Here is a 16,425-nt window from a genome sequence, read left to right on the forward strand (position 1 = left end):
GGACTCGCTGCCACTGAGTTTAAAAGGATACTGAGCTTTACTTGGGGAAACAAGACAGATTCAGCACAGATAACTGCTGCAACAGTCTGTGAGGCACCTACGTTAACAAGCCGAGCGATGCTATGTGGGGACAAACCCAACTGTCTCATCTAAATGAAAGCCTTCCCAATGTAGGTTAATGAAATGGGCTCTGGTGGGGATGAGGAAACAAATGTGAAATGCTGTAAAAAACGACCAGAAAATAATAATAATAATAATAATAAAAAAAGTATTCACCGTTGATTCTATTCACTTTATTTCAGTACATGTTACTAATACAAAATAATCTGTACAAAGGCTAAAATAGGTCATATTTTTGCATAGAAGGAACAGTGATGTAAAAGAAAAGCCAGGATGGAATGGCACAATAAACTCCACTCACTACCACACAGGGGCATGATAACAATTAGGTTCACCAAGGGATAAAGCTCAGTACAAAAATACTCTGCTGCTCACACCATGCTGTAGAAATACTCGACAAATTGGCCAGCTTCACCACTTTTCATCATTTCTCCTTTCTCCTTATGAAACCTTTGTTCTATCGGCTGACTACTATTAGTTCATTTCAGAGTCTGAAGACAACATTCCCCCAGGTTTTCGCGTCTTGAAAGGGAGGCCATTTAAAGCGGGAGATCTCTTTCATATTGTATACCATGGGATCTGTCGTGACACTGTTTCACTTTGCTGTTCATGCCAAGTCCTCTCTCTTCCAGCCCCAAAAATGATTTCATAAGCCATTCAGCTTCAAACACGATTTAAATACTGTCTATATAATTGACAGTGACAAGAAAAAAAAAAAAAAAAGGGAATACATCAAGAGCGTCAAGTCATAAAACATGAAAGGCAATGAGCGTACGGTATCATGGGATTTTGTGACACTCTTTTCCTTTATTTAAAAAATAGTTATGTTTTAGTGAATGAAGAGAATGTAGTGCACCACCTAGTATAGATATTCAGAGTGCTAGTACATGTAGCAAAAAAACTCCACAGGACGAGGCTGACAGGTATCAGCTAGTGCCACCCAGCAGAACACAACATCAAACACACCATTTCAAGAGCATACATTTCCACTGCTCAGATATTCAGCTTTGGGACTGGGGAGAGATTAGGAGGAGATTATAGAAATAATATGTCAAAGGTGGTTAAAAAAAAATAAATAAAAGGAAAAAAAAAAACAAAAACAGCTGCTATGTCTCAAAATTCCTCACACAAAACCCAATTACTGCGTGTGCATTCTTCCATTGCGAATTCAGTGGCTTACTGGGTGTGCTTCCATGGATGAGAAGGAATATTTTATATCACTTCCAAAGCAGGAAAAAAAAAAGCCTTGTATGTGTATGAAAGAAAAAAAAAAAAACTACAAGATGCAAGGCAAAATAAAATAAAATAAAATAAAATGAGATACTAAAACCAGACGGAACAAAAAACACAATTTACATTTTATACACTGCTCTTCAAATGAAAAAGTACAAATGCAAACAGGAAAATGATCTAACGAATGAAAATGTGGGTAACGTCGGGGTGGGAGCTGTGCGACTCCCACAAACGTAGGCGACACATTGAAAAGAGCATGGGTTGTTAGGAAATCCCAAATTAAAAGATGGCAGCCAACTTGATGCAAATTGTAAGTCGTACAGTATAACAGTAAATTACAACAGCTGTAAAATGGGTAAATGAGTATATTTACATCCAGGACTACGGTACAGGAGTGATATAGTGAGATGAGCTTTGCTTGTATAGAGTCGTCCAATACATCATTCTCTATGATGAGCAGTTGGCATTTACATAATGGGCGTCACACTGGCAGTTTTAAAAGACATACTGCAGCTAATACTAGCACATCCTAAATTAATTAAAGGACAGATCTTAATATAGAGAAGCACAATGACAAGCGTGCAGCATGTCTTTTGTGGGCTTCACCCAATGCTATATGCCAAATTCTTCCCTCTCCTTCTCAATTCTGACTTAATTATTTTAACTGCCTGTAGCGATGTTAAGACAGAACGGCGTTTTTGCACCTTGCAGAGGAACGTCATGTCGACTAATCCCCTAAGAAACAAATGCTTAATGGTGTCACGTTCTCACAATGAACGACGTTGAGCCCCTGTCACGAAACACAAAGCCAGTAAAAACACACGGAAACAACAAAAAAAACAACAACAATATATCGTATAAAAACAAACATGAAACAATGACAACCCATGTACAAAAATAACATCATTAATCGGCATTTGTTAAAATGATAGGCATCCATCCCTGCAATTCTAAAACATGAATAAACAACTTTTTCTTTAATAGGACAACGGTGACTAAGTGAGGCCGGGAGAGCTGACAGACGGTAGGACTTAAACACAGAGGAAAAAAAAAAAAAAAAAAAAAACGTCAGGATGATATCAGCACAATTTCCCCCGATCAGACTGTTGCAGATTTCCCAGGCTGAGTTTCAATGGTATGACATCAGGCTTGAGGACAGACACCGTGCTTTTCTGCGCTCTCATGAAATTATGAGAAACGGTGAAATTGCGCTGCTCAGCATTCGACTGCTGCTCCACCGTCATTACCGGCGGGATCAGACCACGCAACACGACGAAATATTCAGCTTACACCTCAAATCTTTTGGGTTTTCTCGTGTAACATCTTCAGTAAGGTTGCAGTGCAATCTGATTTATGTTTCCGTTAATGGGTAAATCAGGTGAATCTATCTTCCTCCTAACTTTGCTCTCAGCCGCAGCAGAGGAGAGGCATGCACGGGCGCAGACGGCACCACCCGGCTGCTTTCAGGTCTCCAAAGAGCATGGCTGTATTTCTACAGTGTCAGTGCTGCCAGGTATGTAGCGCCGAGTGTCTGCTGACGGCTGCAGTAAACAGGGGGATGCGTGGAGAGTTTGTGGAGGCAGCCAAGCAGAGGAGATCTGACCACTCATGCCTGTGCTGTACATCAGCAGCTGTCATGTTCCCCCCTTGGATACAACAAGAAAAGGTGGAGCATATGAGGGCACAGAGTGAATCACAGCCGGCAGGGTCAGTGCACACCGGAGTCCAAATCTGTTGCTTTCTGATGCACAGAGCCTCCCACCCTCCTCTCCCCCCAAAATCTGTGTGTGTGTGTGTGTGTGTGTGTGTGTGAGAGCTCTGAGATTAAGTCATCATGACGGAAATGAAGACAGGAAGAAATAAAAATAGTAAAAAATAAAATAAATGTCCTGAATGCTAAGAGTGACTTCAGGTAATACTCTGAGGCTTACAGGCTGCCAGAGTGAGAGAATGTGAGATGAGTGAGGTTGTGATAGTTTCAGTCATGCTTGGTTAATTTCCTCTGACTTCCTGTGTCATCTGGTAGCCCACGTAGCAGCAAATGCACAGTGTCTGAGTTCCTAGGCTTCATCCAAAGCAACATTTTTTCGAGCTTTCATTTATCCCCCAAACACATTCACCTCGGATGATCGTCAGAACAGAGCCACTTCTGGTCCCAATGATTACTCTACCCAATTTCAAACATAGCGGTAAACAACTGGACAGTTTGACCAGGCACCTATCCTCTCACGCTCATGCTGAGCTAGTCCATTATACCTACACCTCTATCACACATGTACACACACACATACGCACGCAGAGAGGCAGCCAAGAGCAGAAATGCTCTTGGAAAGCGCGATGCGCCACAAAGTAGAAGGCATTTTATCAAAGTTGCCAGACCAGATGTACAGCATTGTCACTCTTATGGAACCAGGCTGACGTTCAGGCCTCCTGTAGAGAATCAGTGGTAAACAGACATAAACAGACTTATCCTACAGGGCATGCTGCCATACCTATCTGTCTCAGCTTTGATCTGCCTACCCTCCACCACCCCCTCCTCTGACTGCATGAAAAGGAGGCGTACGGAAATTGGAGAAGTCGCAAACTGGAGGTACATAAAAACCATGATGAGCAGGAATGTCAGCAGAGTTACTGTGTGTATGCTGCATAAAACTCATTGCTTTTTGACACATGGGAAGAAACGGGGAGGAAAAAGAGCAATGGAGGCAGAGGGAGTTGACAGCCAGAGAGAGAGAGGGGGAGAGAGAGAGAGAGACCAGGGAGAGCAGATGGATAAAGACCTGGAGATTAAAGAAGGGAAAAGTTGTAGCAATATGGGCTTCACCCTCACACAATTGATGGTATCGGCAATGTCTAGACATCACGTCTGCTCGGCTCTTGCTCCTTTTACCCTTTGTTCTCTATGTTTCCATGTGTCGTTTTTCTCTGCAACACAGACAATGCAATAAAACCACACATACACATGTTCACACACACACGCACACACACACACTCACTTCAGACAGTACTCAAAGCGGGAACTACATCACCTAGCTCTCCTCACTTGACAGACCTGGTGGGGCTCTAATAAAAAGCCATTTTATAACATTTCTATTGTTTCACAGAGAAGGGCAAGACTGCTGCAGTGTGATAATACACTAGATTGTGTGCCTCTGTGTGTGTGTGTGTGTGTGTTCACGTGCATATGTGTGCATTAGAATTGAATTAAATTAATTTGAGATCACCGCAAGGAGTGATGAGTGCCCTGTAATTCCAAAAAAAAAAAAAAAAAAATCAGTAAAACGAATCCATTCATTCCTCATGTTCCATTGCAGTCTACCTTCACACTCACATTCGTCAAATCTCTGCACTTGATGATACCTGAAAATATGTATCATGGATTACATTAAACACTTATCCCGACACTTGTATGACTTTCCGCAGCAACGCCATATCGAATTTAATCCCACACACGCCGCATGTCTGAGAGCTCATTGCACTGATCTGTTCAACACTTACATTCCACAGGAGCGGCAAACTTAGAAAAAAAAAAAAAAATGAAATGAAATTAACAGGAAAAAAAAAAGAAGGAGTCGCCTGACATTTCAACGACAAAGGTAAATCCGTGGAGTAGAAAACGAGCATGCCATGTTGGAACTTTTTTTTTTTTGTCATTTACAAGAGAAGGGGGACTTAACATTAATCAACATGAGGAAAAAAAAAAAAAAAAAAGGAAACTCCACGAGAGCTGGAGGGTACTAAGTGTAAATATCAGTTTCATATGTTCTCTTTGCCTCGGAGGTGGCGATGTGGGCATTAGTAAAGCGTTCATTGTCTCAGAATCCTTCCTTCCGGCACATTGTTAGTCCAAGCAAAAAATAGAAATGTACTAAAGAAGAGCGACAACCAATGCAATTTTTCTTCCTCGCCCAAAGTAGATGTCCTTTCTCCTCCAGTTGTGTTACTCTTTGGCAAAATGAAAGGTGAGCGGAGAGAGCAGAACAGAGTGGGGACACAGCTGGAATCTGTACATAAGGTCTGGGACGGGGCAAAGGGGATCATATTGGGGGTATAAAGGAAGGAGAAGCGGGGGGTGTTTATCCAGAGTCTATCCCATCAGGTAGTGGGGCTCCTCGCTAAGTGGGCCTTCCTTAAGGCTAAGCGTCGTACTTCTTCCCCGTTCTGTGGATTTGGTGGAACAGCGTCATGGAGAACGCCATGCCCAGAAGCTGTGGAGGAGAACAGAAGGAGATAGTAAATACAGAGGTAAGAATCTGTGTTTGTGTGCATATATATATATGGATGTGTGTGTATAAGCGTGTGTGGCTGCTTGCAGTATGAGTGTGTGGGTATATGTTTGATGTCGATGCCTTTGGCTAGTTTTTGGTAGTTTTGGATGCACAATAAATCCTGTAGTGAAGCAAGAACACAATTTCTCTCTCTCTCTCTCAGATGGCCTTCAAATGCATGCTCCACTGGTATGTTACTGGTGGAAAAATGTGCAGCATGCACAGGCATTAAGTCAATGAGGTAAATTGAGATGCCACTGAATCAAAGTAGCCGGCTATCTCTTTGAAGTTTCCATTACCCCTGATACTCCCACATCAAACACAGTTGCAAGGCTGATCCTAAAACCATTATCTGGCAAAGTCTGGATGGCACAGAAACTGCAAAGTGTAGTGCATAGTCTTATAAAAAAAAAAAAAAAAAGGCAATGTGCAGTTGATGCAAACAGAGGAGAAGCCGGCTCCACCAGGGATCCCTTTAGTATATTATTAGGCTGGAAAAGCTGCTGATTCTCTCCCTTTAGTTCCAGTCAAACCCTGGTTCTTAAGAAAACACTACCTTAAGCTGCTGTCAATCAAAGTACAACACAGAGTCAGGGAAACAATAAACAGAGTGATGTGGCTGTAAATACGCCGCTGAAAGTCAGACAGTCAGAACCAATGAGAAACCGTCTCCGTGTTCTGAAACCAACCGTGAACCCAATTATCCTCGTGTGCCACGTCTCTGCGGCTCTGACGCGCACCGGCAGATGATGATATATACTGTCCTCCGAAGCATGACGGCATGACAGCTGTTTCCTTAGGATTCTGCACAGCCCGATCATGCATCCACGAAACCCATATTCCAGTGCGAGTGTAATGTATAACTACACAACAGTGTGGGAATTTTTGAAACCTTTATGCACTCCATTAGTTATGCCTATGGACCTGTGCCAGTGTCTGACATGCCTTTCGTTAATCTACTAAATCATTTATAAGCCACTTCCCTCGCACATTATGTCTTCATCTATTAGATTACAATGTAAAGATTTATAGAGCATCAGCTTTTCAGGATGCTCTTTACTGTCAAGTCTTTCACCTTGCCTTCAATCCTGCTAATCTGGCGGCTCAAGGCCTGTCTCTCCGCTCTCCCGCCCTCACCTAACTCAGAGAAGTGTGTGTGTGTGTGTCGAGAGAGAGAGAGAGGGAGAGGGAGAGCGAGCCAGATCATTAAAATTGATGTCAGCCGAGCTTATGCTATGGGATTTAAGTCTGCACAAAGACTTTATCAGCCTCCAAACAGACCTGATATGTGTGTATGATCTGCATGTGTGATTTGTGCGTGCATTTGTGTGTGTGTGTGTGTGTTTAGAGGAGAAAAGAACTGACAGCAGAGACAGACAGGGTAGAAGAAGAGAAAAAGAGAAGAGCAAAAGTAGGTGAGTCAAAATAAATGAATAAATGCAGGCGTGCTGAGGGAGTCGAGGGGTGGGGGGGCGTCTTTGTGTGAGAGCCAGCTAACAGGATGGGATTGGGTGTGTGAGCTTCTCATGAATACATAGTGGTCTGAGCTTGGCCGATACAGAACGCTGGCTTTTGCTCGGTGCTGGCGTTGAACTTTGAACTGAAGCCCGGGCGCTACTTTTCCCCCCTGAGTGTATTACAAAAGGTTTAACAGTCTGCTGAAGAACTCTACTGGGGGGGATTTCACATCGAAGCTACCTCACTCTCAATGAAGCCTAGATTGGCACTAGGAGGACCTGACAGCAGGACAAGAGTCACTGACAGGCCCGGGGAGAGCGGCGAGAAGAGAGCAAAGAGGGATGGCGAAGCAGAAAGGAAATTAAGTGAAGGTGAAGGGCCTGATGCATAGAATGAACCGAAATATTGAGAGGTAAGTGACAGGCAGGTATGATACTTTAAGGCTGGAAGGGGGAACAGGCGGCGGTTATGTTCACAATAAAGCCATTTCCCTCAATTTGTATGTGCCAGCTACTAGAATCACACCCGGGGGAGTTAGACACCCTTAGACTAGTAGCTGAAAGGGTGAGAAGCAAAGATGGCATGGTACTATCGAGACAGGAACGTCTAGCAGGTGCAAGAACATGACAAACCTGAGAAAAAGCTGGAGCGCAGACGGCTAATGTGAGAAAAGTTGGCCCAGGGACAGGGAATAAAACTCCCCATATCGAAATCTAATATGTGAATATAGAGGCCCCTATACCAGAGAAAGGCTGTCATACTCACAGTTATATAGTCCTATATGAAAAACATATTGCCGTTATACGGTCATATAAAGATGTGTGACAAATTAACCAAATATACATAAAATATGAGGTGGTGAGCCTCCATGGGCTGCCAGAAGAGCTTCAGCGCTCCTTGGCAGGAACTTTACAAGACTCTGGAAATCCACTAGATGGATGGAGCACCATCCTTCCAAAAAATACTGTACAGAGAGAGGGGTATTACACTGGGGTTGCAGTACATAAAGCCCTCATTACAAAGACAAATGCGCATTTCAGAGTTCAGTGGTGCACAAAAAGGTAGGCACTGGTCTACGGAGATGTGGGGGGGAATAAAAAGTGATGGGGTCAGATGAGTAATCCTTCACCGTATTCTGGACAAGTGGAAGAGTGCATGTGTGGCATACACAAAGAGAGCGCTACAGGCCCGAATGGCTTGACCGTTACAGTGAGGCGGGGTCTGCTGGCTCACTTACGCCGTGAGGAGAATTTTCCTGGCATGATTTGGGTCCTTAGAGGGAAGACTCAATGCAAATCAATACAAAGTTATTCTAAGTGATCACCTTTATCCTCTGATGAAACATTTCTCTCCTGATGGGAGAGAAATGGCCCCAGCCACAGGGCATGAAGGCTCACTGAACGGTTTGATGAGGATGAAAATGATGTTTGTAGCCACCAGATCTCAGTCCAACTGAACACTAATGGGAGGTTTTGGGCTGATGTGTCAGACAGCGCTCTCCACCACCACCACCACCATCAAACCACCAGATGAGGGAACATCTTTTAGAGGGATGGTGCTCCATCCACCCAACGCAGCTCCAGAGACTTTAAGAAGAATCGTAACACAAATGCAGGTGCAAGACTTTACACACAGGCCTGTCTTGAGATCATAAAGAGTTTTTTTTTTTTTTTTTTACAAGTTAAGTTTTCTTCTGTAGCTAATTTTACAGCTTTAATAGTGACACACACCTGGAAAAAAAATTTTCACGATCAGCCAAATATACACAGTAAAAATACTTCTCGGAGTGACTCTGATATTGCTTTTTAAAGCTGATATTGGCTGATATGGATAGTCTGGCAATATGTTGTATATATATATGGTTTGTCAGTACAGTAGGTGTTTAAATATGGACATATATGCCATATAGGGAAATCCCCTACATATACATAAATTACACCTCCACATGAAGCAAAACAGGATGAGATCTCACAAGAGAGTGAAAAGGCCAAGGCTGAGAGGTGAGTGGGGCAGTGGGATAGACAGGTAAAGCCAGAGAGGTAGACAGGTAAAACTGAGGGCAAGGCAAGAAGTGACTGTCACAAGAAGAATGTTTATCGCCTCTCCCTACAGGGCCTTTTCTCCCCCCGACTCTATGCCTCTCCTTGATATTCAGCAAACCTCTCCTCCTATCTTCTGATGGTTTCTGATGCATGGCTGCAGCTTGCTAGGCAAGGAGCCAGGTGGCTTTGATTTTCTCAGACAGGATCAGGGTGCAGTAGACAGCAGCTTCAATATTTCAAGATGTGTAGGTGCCCAGTACGCCCACTGAGCATAGCCCTCATAACCAGACTATCTCTCACAGGAGGATGGCACCGGCGCAGAGGCCACAGACATGTGTACATTTATAAAACATGTTGCCAGGAAAGCAGACAAACACACGCATGCATATAGACACACACGAACTCTGCAGTGCAAAAAGAAATAGCGAGAGAATGTAAAAAAAAGACACACTGGAGAAAGACGGATAACGGGATCAAAAGCAATTCATCAGCAAGCTTCGTACCTGCACTACCAAGATGACCATGCCTATGGTTCCCAGCAGGTGTTTATTGTCATCCAGCCACTCCTCCACTTTCTCGAAGCAGCCCTGAAAGGGACAGAAACAGCTTGTGAAGTGCATTTTTCAGTGTCACATAGGAATCGGGCCACTCAGTTTTTATTTTTGCACGTAGCATGGTGGATCAAAAATAGCCACTTTCCATGAGCTTCCCGTGGTTAAATAGCGAGGCTCAGCTAGCAACCGGCAAGCTGCAATCTTGCCAGAAAATAGTTCTTAAACGTACCAGTCTCTACCTTAGCCTAACTAGACGAGTGGACGTAAACTGTACAGAGAATAACAGAAATAACACCTATATAATGAAAAATGAATAAAACATGGCTACAGACACTGATGCCTTGATGGGCACACTGCAGGTGTGAATTATTAAGGAGAGATTCATTTTGCATATAGAGGCTAAGAAATATGGAACATGTTAAGTGGTGTTTTGCATTGGAAAAAAAAAAAAAAAAAAAAAAAAAAAAAAAAAAGCCCAGCTGAATACCACTTAAGCAGCGAGTACTTCATTGTGAGCTCTTAAGTGTATTCCCACCTGGTTCATTCACAGGTCAGTAAATTTCACCCGCTGGGTGTAGGGGGGCGTGGGGTGAGAGACCCGTGGTGCTTTCAGCTCTGCAATGGTGCCACTTGCTGAGTGTGGGTGATGCAGCAGCGTGCTTTACTACACCATACAGTATGTGGCCGTGTCCTCTGGGCAGGATTACACACAGGCTTTTAAAGCTGTGCATCCCCAAATGGGTCGGCACTCTATCTGCCTATTCTCATTTTGGCAATTATATTATAGCTTTTAATCCCCTACTTTGGCCTGGCTAACAAACCACATACCAGACCAAGGAGGAGATTAGACTTGTAATGAGGAGGGGAGTCGCGAACGTTGCGCTGGAAGGTTTTTGGGGAAAGAGAATTGTTGTCTAATGCATAATGGAAAAAAAAAAAGAAAAAAAAAAAAGTTCCTAGCGTGACCGAAATTCAAGAGGAAAACTTTGAAGCTTTACTGTCGCGCAGTGAATTGTAAAAGAGCTACTGAACAGACTGACTGTAGTTAAAGACCCCATGAAATGGACTCCCTCTGGATTTTACGGTGTTCCTGTTGAAACAGGATGTTTGGGCGGCATTAGTGCAGGGAGGGATCCTTCACAAGTGCAAACCAGCAGGATGTCACTTTAGCAGAGAAATCTGATTTTATTTGAAGGTATAGGTGGATGAGAAAAGATGCTTAAAGTTTTGTGAAGGTTTTACTCGTTAAAATTTTTAATTTACAGCCACTAGTGCGAGATGATGATGTCACTATTTATGATGCTCTGTTTTACAGCAAGTAGAAGTCATTTGAGGCCGCGGACGCTGTGGATTTTGCACTAATATCAGATCAGAGCAGGAGCCCCATTTCTAATCCTATGCACAAAACAGGGCCTGAAAGAATTGCTCAAATGCTCCTTTCACTCAGTTAATATCAATTACACAACCATACGATGAAAATATCTCCATCATTGTGCATGAATACCTCCTGACTCGCTTTATTCCGAAAGCCTGCACATCAAGATTATCCAAAAGCCCTCTCTCGGTTTGTAATTAGGTCTATATTTTACTATGTGCTCAGAAGCGGTGGGGACCCAATAATTAAGACAAACTGAAGATGTTAAACCAATGGACCGACTGACAAAGAAATATTATAAAAGGCTTGGTGGTGCATAATGACGTGCCATGGTTGTTTTGGCACAGGTCAGGCATGTAAGATGCATTACGCCAGCCGTGTTGAGAGGCATAATAATAAACATAACACACCAATACAGTCTGAGAAATATACTGAGTGCTGTTTGGTGCAGTATTTCCACAAACAGGGTTGAGCAGTGGCCCGCAGCCCACCTGGTTCACTCGCAGCGGTATTATCAGCCAAATCCGTGTCCCCCTCCTTACCTGGCACCGCTCCAATCATGTGGACTTAATTATTGATGCTGGATGCTCGTCTAGAGCGGTGAGCTCTGCTGTCGACACTGTGAGGATGCTCGGTAAGGCTCTACTTGTTGGCAGCTTTGTTTATGTCAGACCGCCTACTATTTATTTTGGTCACGGTCCTCACATTTTTCACTGCTGCACATAACTCAAGCAGAAGTCGTCTATGTTTGCAGAGCTTTTACATAAGCAGAGGGAATAAATAACTAAATAAATGACTAACTAACTAACTTGCTAACTACATAAATAGATAAATAAAAATGCAGAGTTACTTTTTTTTTTTAGAAAAGAGAACAGTATTCTGCAAATTTTAGAAACTGCAAACTATATACTGCAGCTCAATAGGCTGCAGTAGGATTTAAATGAAACGTATGATAAAGGTAAAATAAACAAATGACAAATAACAAAAAAGGTCGAACAAACTGCACAAAAAAGACCCTCGATTGCAGTCATGGGAGTAATCTTCTTCCCTTCCTCCTCGGTAAATATTTTTGAAACCTCTACTGAGCCACCCGAACTTCATCTCCTTTCTTGCCTCCACCACCTTCCTACTTTGTCCTGCACTCCCCGTTTTCTCCACAACACGAGAAGAGTTGAGGCTCATGTACGTGTTCAGGTAATTTTGTAATTCATTAAAGGGAAGGGCATTTAGGGGTGTGTGTATATACAGTTTTATAAAACTGTTTTGTTTTTTGTTTTTTGGATACTTACTTTTTCTTGCGTTGTGCTTATGCAACCTTTGCACGTATAATCCATGCACAGTTTTATAAATGAGGCCCCGCATGTATAAGACACTGACAGTTCACATTAAGTCAATCACTGTAATGAGTAAGACTCCTGGCCGAGGAACAAGACACAGGTGGGTCTTCAATTTGCTTATCGTGCAAAGCAGCCATGAACTGGTGTTTCTGCATGAAAGCCTTTTCTGGAAATGGTTTATATAGCAATATTTTAATTAAAGTACAGTGGCATGGGATATGCAGAACATATAAATGGAGAGTCAAGACTTGGATTACGCTGTGAAAAGAGTTTGAGAATTAAAAAAAACAAACTTTTTGCTACTGTTTGTGGTAATCACCAATTAACTCCATTCTAATAGAAATGGCTGCAGCTTCTTGAAGGTTTGCTTTGTGGGGGGACGCTAGAACGTTTCTTTGTTGGACATTCAAGACAGGAATTGAATTAATCACTCTTAATTACTCTTTCATCTGCTTATTTTGTTTAATTCTATTCATTGCATGTCTCTGTTTATTTCTCCATTTCTATCATTTTTATGTTTGCATGTTTTTATCCTTGTATCTTTACACCGTTGTAAGTGAAGATTCCTCCTAAATGTGTCTTTGGAGGTGACATTAAGGTTTGATGATGACTTGGCTGGAGCTGATTCCACTAGTGGGAAAAAAAAAACACACCATCACACCTAACTAACAAAGGAAGGCACTTTCATTTCACACGTTGGAGGACTGCAGGTTTGCTGGCCTTGTTTGCTGTCGCATCGGAGGCCAGACGAGGCCGACTCACCCTGTTCCAGAACATGTTGGTGGCGTTGCGCCCGCAGTCCTGGTAGTGCTCCTGGCAGCAGCGGTCAGGAACCACCTTCTCCTTCAGAGCCTCATGCCAGTCCGTGTATGCTGTCACACCGCAGCACTTCCACTGCAGGTGACACACACACACACACACACACACACACAGAATGTGAAAAAGCTGCCTGTCAGTGTGAGACCTCAAACAAACTTTAATAAATGTTTTAATAAGTGGAATTGGAATTATTATCTCACTCTGGAGGACTGCAATAATGGATAACAAGCATACTTCAACACAGAGTTCACACTTTCAGTGCCCCATTAATGCTACTGCTACAAGCCAGGGAATACATTAACAGGAAAATTTCTGTGGAAAAAAAAAACCCCAACGATATCACAGGAAAATGGATGCTCTCAACAAGTATAAATGCATTAAGGCATCATCCCCGGGACATATTTTGATGTAATGTGAATTACAGCCCTTGCTAATGTTTCTGATACACACACTTGTGTATATAATGTGTGGTGCTTTCTTTGTGTGTGTGTGTGTGTGTGTGTGTGCGCGTGTGTGCAAACATGTACCTCTGCTTGAATAATATTCCAGGCATTTCGCAAGCCTACGTTGTTGTCTGAGTTGTACAGAGCCAGCCCATCCTTCAGGTCCTGCTTAGCATTCTCACTCACCTGGGGATGAATAAAATGAATGAATAAATAAATAAATAAATAAAAAAAACAACAGCCTTGGTCATAGACCTTGGTGTAAGGGGGTGTACAAGAATTACACACACTCGTCTTGGCATTTTTATAGTCCTCAAATTGCAGTGTGAAGACGAAGCTTGAGTGTAGTTGTTGTTCTTTACACAGCGCTCTGCTCTTTTCAAGCTCTTTGCATATTTTCTACATGGAGGTTAAGTGGCGGCAGCTTGGAGGCTCAGTGGGTAGCGCTGTTGCCTCGCAGCATGAAGGTTGTGGGTTTGAATCGCTGCTCTGGTGCTTTCTGTGTGGAGTTTGCGTGCGCTCCCGGTGGGTTTTCCTCTGATAATCCAAACACATGTAGGTCAGACCGACTGGTGACTCTAAATTGCCCATAGATGTGAGTGTGTGTGGTTCAATGAGTGAGCGAGTGAGTGTGTTGGTTTATGCGTTAGCCCTGTGATGGAACGGCGCCCTGTCCGAGGTGCTTCCCCGCCTGCCGTGCACTGCATGCTGGGATAGGCTCCAGCCGCCTGTGACCCTATTCACGAATTAAGCCAGCGTGGACAACGAATGGAGAGATGGAGGTTAATGGGAAAACAGCTGCACCTGTCGTCTTTCTTGGCAAAATGAAACGCTCTGTAAAGTTGAGTCGGGCTTTTTGGAGGAGCCTGCATCTCAAGGCTTGAGTTCTTATGAGCCGGTGAAGAAGAAGAGAGGGGCTTCAAGGTTTACAACAACCACCAGAACGAAACTGCAGAAAGCACCGGCAGAAAAGTTGGCAGCTGTTGCTACTCTCTCTGATCATAAAGAGTCAGTGTACGGCACACTGGCTGTGTTATGCACTGCAAAAACTCAAAATCTTACCAAGATTATTTGTCTTATTTCAAGTCAAAAATGTCTTTTTCCTAGTCAAAATATCTCATTACACTTAAAATAAGACATGATCACCTCAGAAGTAACTTGTTTTTAGACAACTGTCTCTTGTTTCAAGTGAAAATTTGCTTGAAACAAGTGAAAATTTGCTTGTTTCATTGGCAAAATTTGTTTCTTGTTTCTAGCTAATTTTCACTTATTTCAAGTGAATTTTCACTTTTTCCACTGGCAAATTTTGCCAATGAAACAAGCAAATTTTCACTTGTTTCAAGTGAATTTTCACTTGAAACAGGTGAAAATTGTCTAAAAACAATTTACTTCTGAGCTGATCATGTCTTATTTTAAGTGTAATGAGATATTTTGACTAGAAATAAGACATTTTTGACTTGAAATAAGACAAATAATCTTGGTAAGATTTTGCGCTTTTGCAGTGTGGGAATATCAGTGCTGTTGGTCATACTGCTTACTGATAACGGCAGCCGGTCATTATGGAAACAAAGTGCGTACCACGTGACCTGCTTGTTAAAATTAAGAGCGCAAAATGCAGTGGAGACATTTGCATTTTCTACCAAAAAAAGGGCAAGCACACCCTATGATATTACTAACATGATGCTGCAGTTCAATTACAGGTAGACCTTTGCTTGTTAACTCCAATAAAGTCAAGACCACAATGGCTTTAACTTTTGGGTGATGACTGAGGACTTGACAGATGTTATGTGCAGCTCCAGTCCACACAGAGCTTCAACATGCCCTTCAGGGAAGGCAGCAAATCATTTTCCTCTTGACTGAACCCCCCAACAATGCGCTGAGGGTTGTGTCATGTCTGATGGAGATTAATATCTCATCGGATGTGTTAATGAGATATACAATCAGTGCCTCAGTTCGTCTGCAGTCCGCCGTGCCCACGAGGCTTTGCTAACTGCCAGGACAGATTGAGAAGCGCTTCAAATATAGGGTAATTAAGCTGGAAAAATGACATTCATTGCGAGAACCATGCTGTGCATCTTTACAGGCGATACAAGTTATTTCAGAGGCAAGAAAAGGAATATGCTTGCTTTAACATTTAGACCTTAAGGCAACAGAGTTGTGTCTGGGAAAAGAAAAAAAAAATCCCCATACAAAAAGAGAAGCAGGGGCTTGTCTGTCAAGGCCCGACTGAAGAAGGTGCTCTCAGCGATTCTCCAATTCGCCATCTTTCCTTAGAGTGGGAAGACTAAACACTGTTTGCAGGCTGCTCAGTCAAGGTCTAAGATTTCAAAACCAGGTAAACGCAATAGATAACGACACCTGCTCTTGTAAAGGAAGCACAAATTTCACATTTCAATTTACTAACTACCTGACCTAACAACTGCAGGAGAGCCCTGTCTTCTATACACTGTATGTGAGAAACATACACCGTCTTTGATCATATAGAGGAATCCATGATTAAACCTTAATTAAAGTGGTTCAGGAATTGATTGATAGAAAAAAGCCTCAAACTCTTGTTTTCAAAGCTGGAAGGTGTAAGAAAACTATTTGCTGAATTATACATTAAAGTCAAACAGATTTTTTTACTGAGTAATTAAAATTTCCCGAGCAATAAAGTGCTTTAGTGATCATTAATCATGCATAACTCATTTAAAAAAAAAAAAAACCTCCAAAACCTTTGAAATAAGATTAGTGTGATTTGAAATTGTTTTTTTTTTTTCTTCTCTTTTCTCGCTCT

The 16,425-nt window shown here is 42.5% G+C and overlaps 1 protein-coding gene across 2 annotated transcripts in view; it reads right to left on the minus strand.

Moving 5' to 3' along the window:
• The window catches only part of tspan9a (tetraspanin 9a), a 93,499-nt gene that overhangs the window by 14,035 nt on the left and 63,039 nt on the right, over positions 1-16,425 (minus strand). The window contains exons 4-7 of one of the 2 annotated variants that reach the window (XR_003928381.1): positions 13,734-13,835; positions 13,150-13,281; positions 9,625-9,708; positions 3,639-5,561 (exon numbers count right to left, since the gene is read on the minus strand). Coding sequence is in view for 1 of the 2 variants with exons in the window: in XM_030054421.1 (XP_029910281.1) it covers positions 5,490-5,561; positions 9,625-9,708; positions 13,150-13,281; positions 13,734-13,835 (390 nt within the window). In the remaining variant the exon portion in view is untranslated. Of the gene's footprint in view, positions 1-1,435; positions 5,562-9,624; positions 9,709-13,149; positions 13,282-13,733; positions 13,836-16,425 lie in introns of those variants that run through there. The other variant, XM_030054421.1, reaches the window with a different exon arrangement.

This window comes from Myripristis murdjan, chromosome 6 (genome assembly GCF_902150065.1).
Source record: "Myripristis murdjan chromosome 6, fMyrMur1.1, whole genome shotgun sequence".
Classification (NCBI taxonomy): domain Eukaryota; kingdom Metazoa; phylum Chordata; class Actinopteri; order Holocentriformes; family Holocentridae; genus Myripristis; species Myripristis murdjan.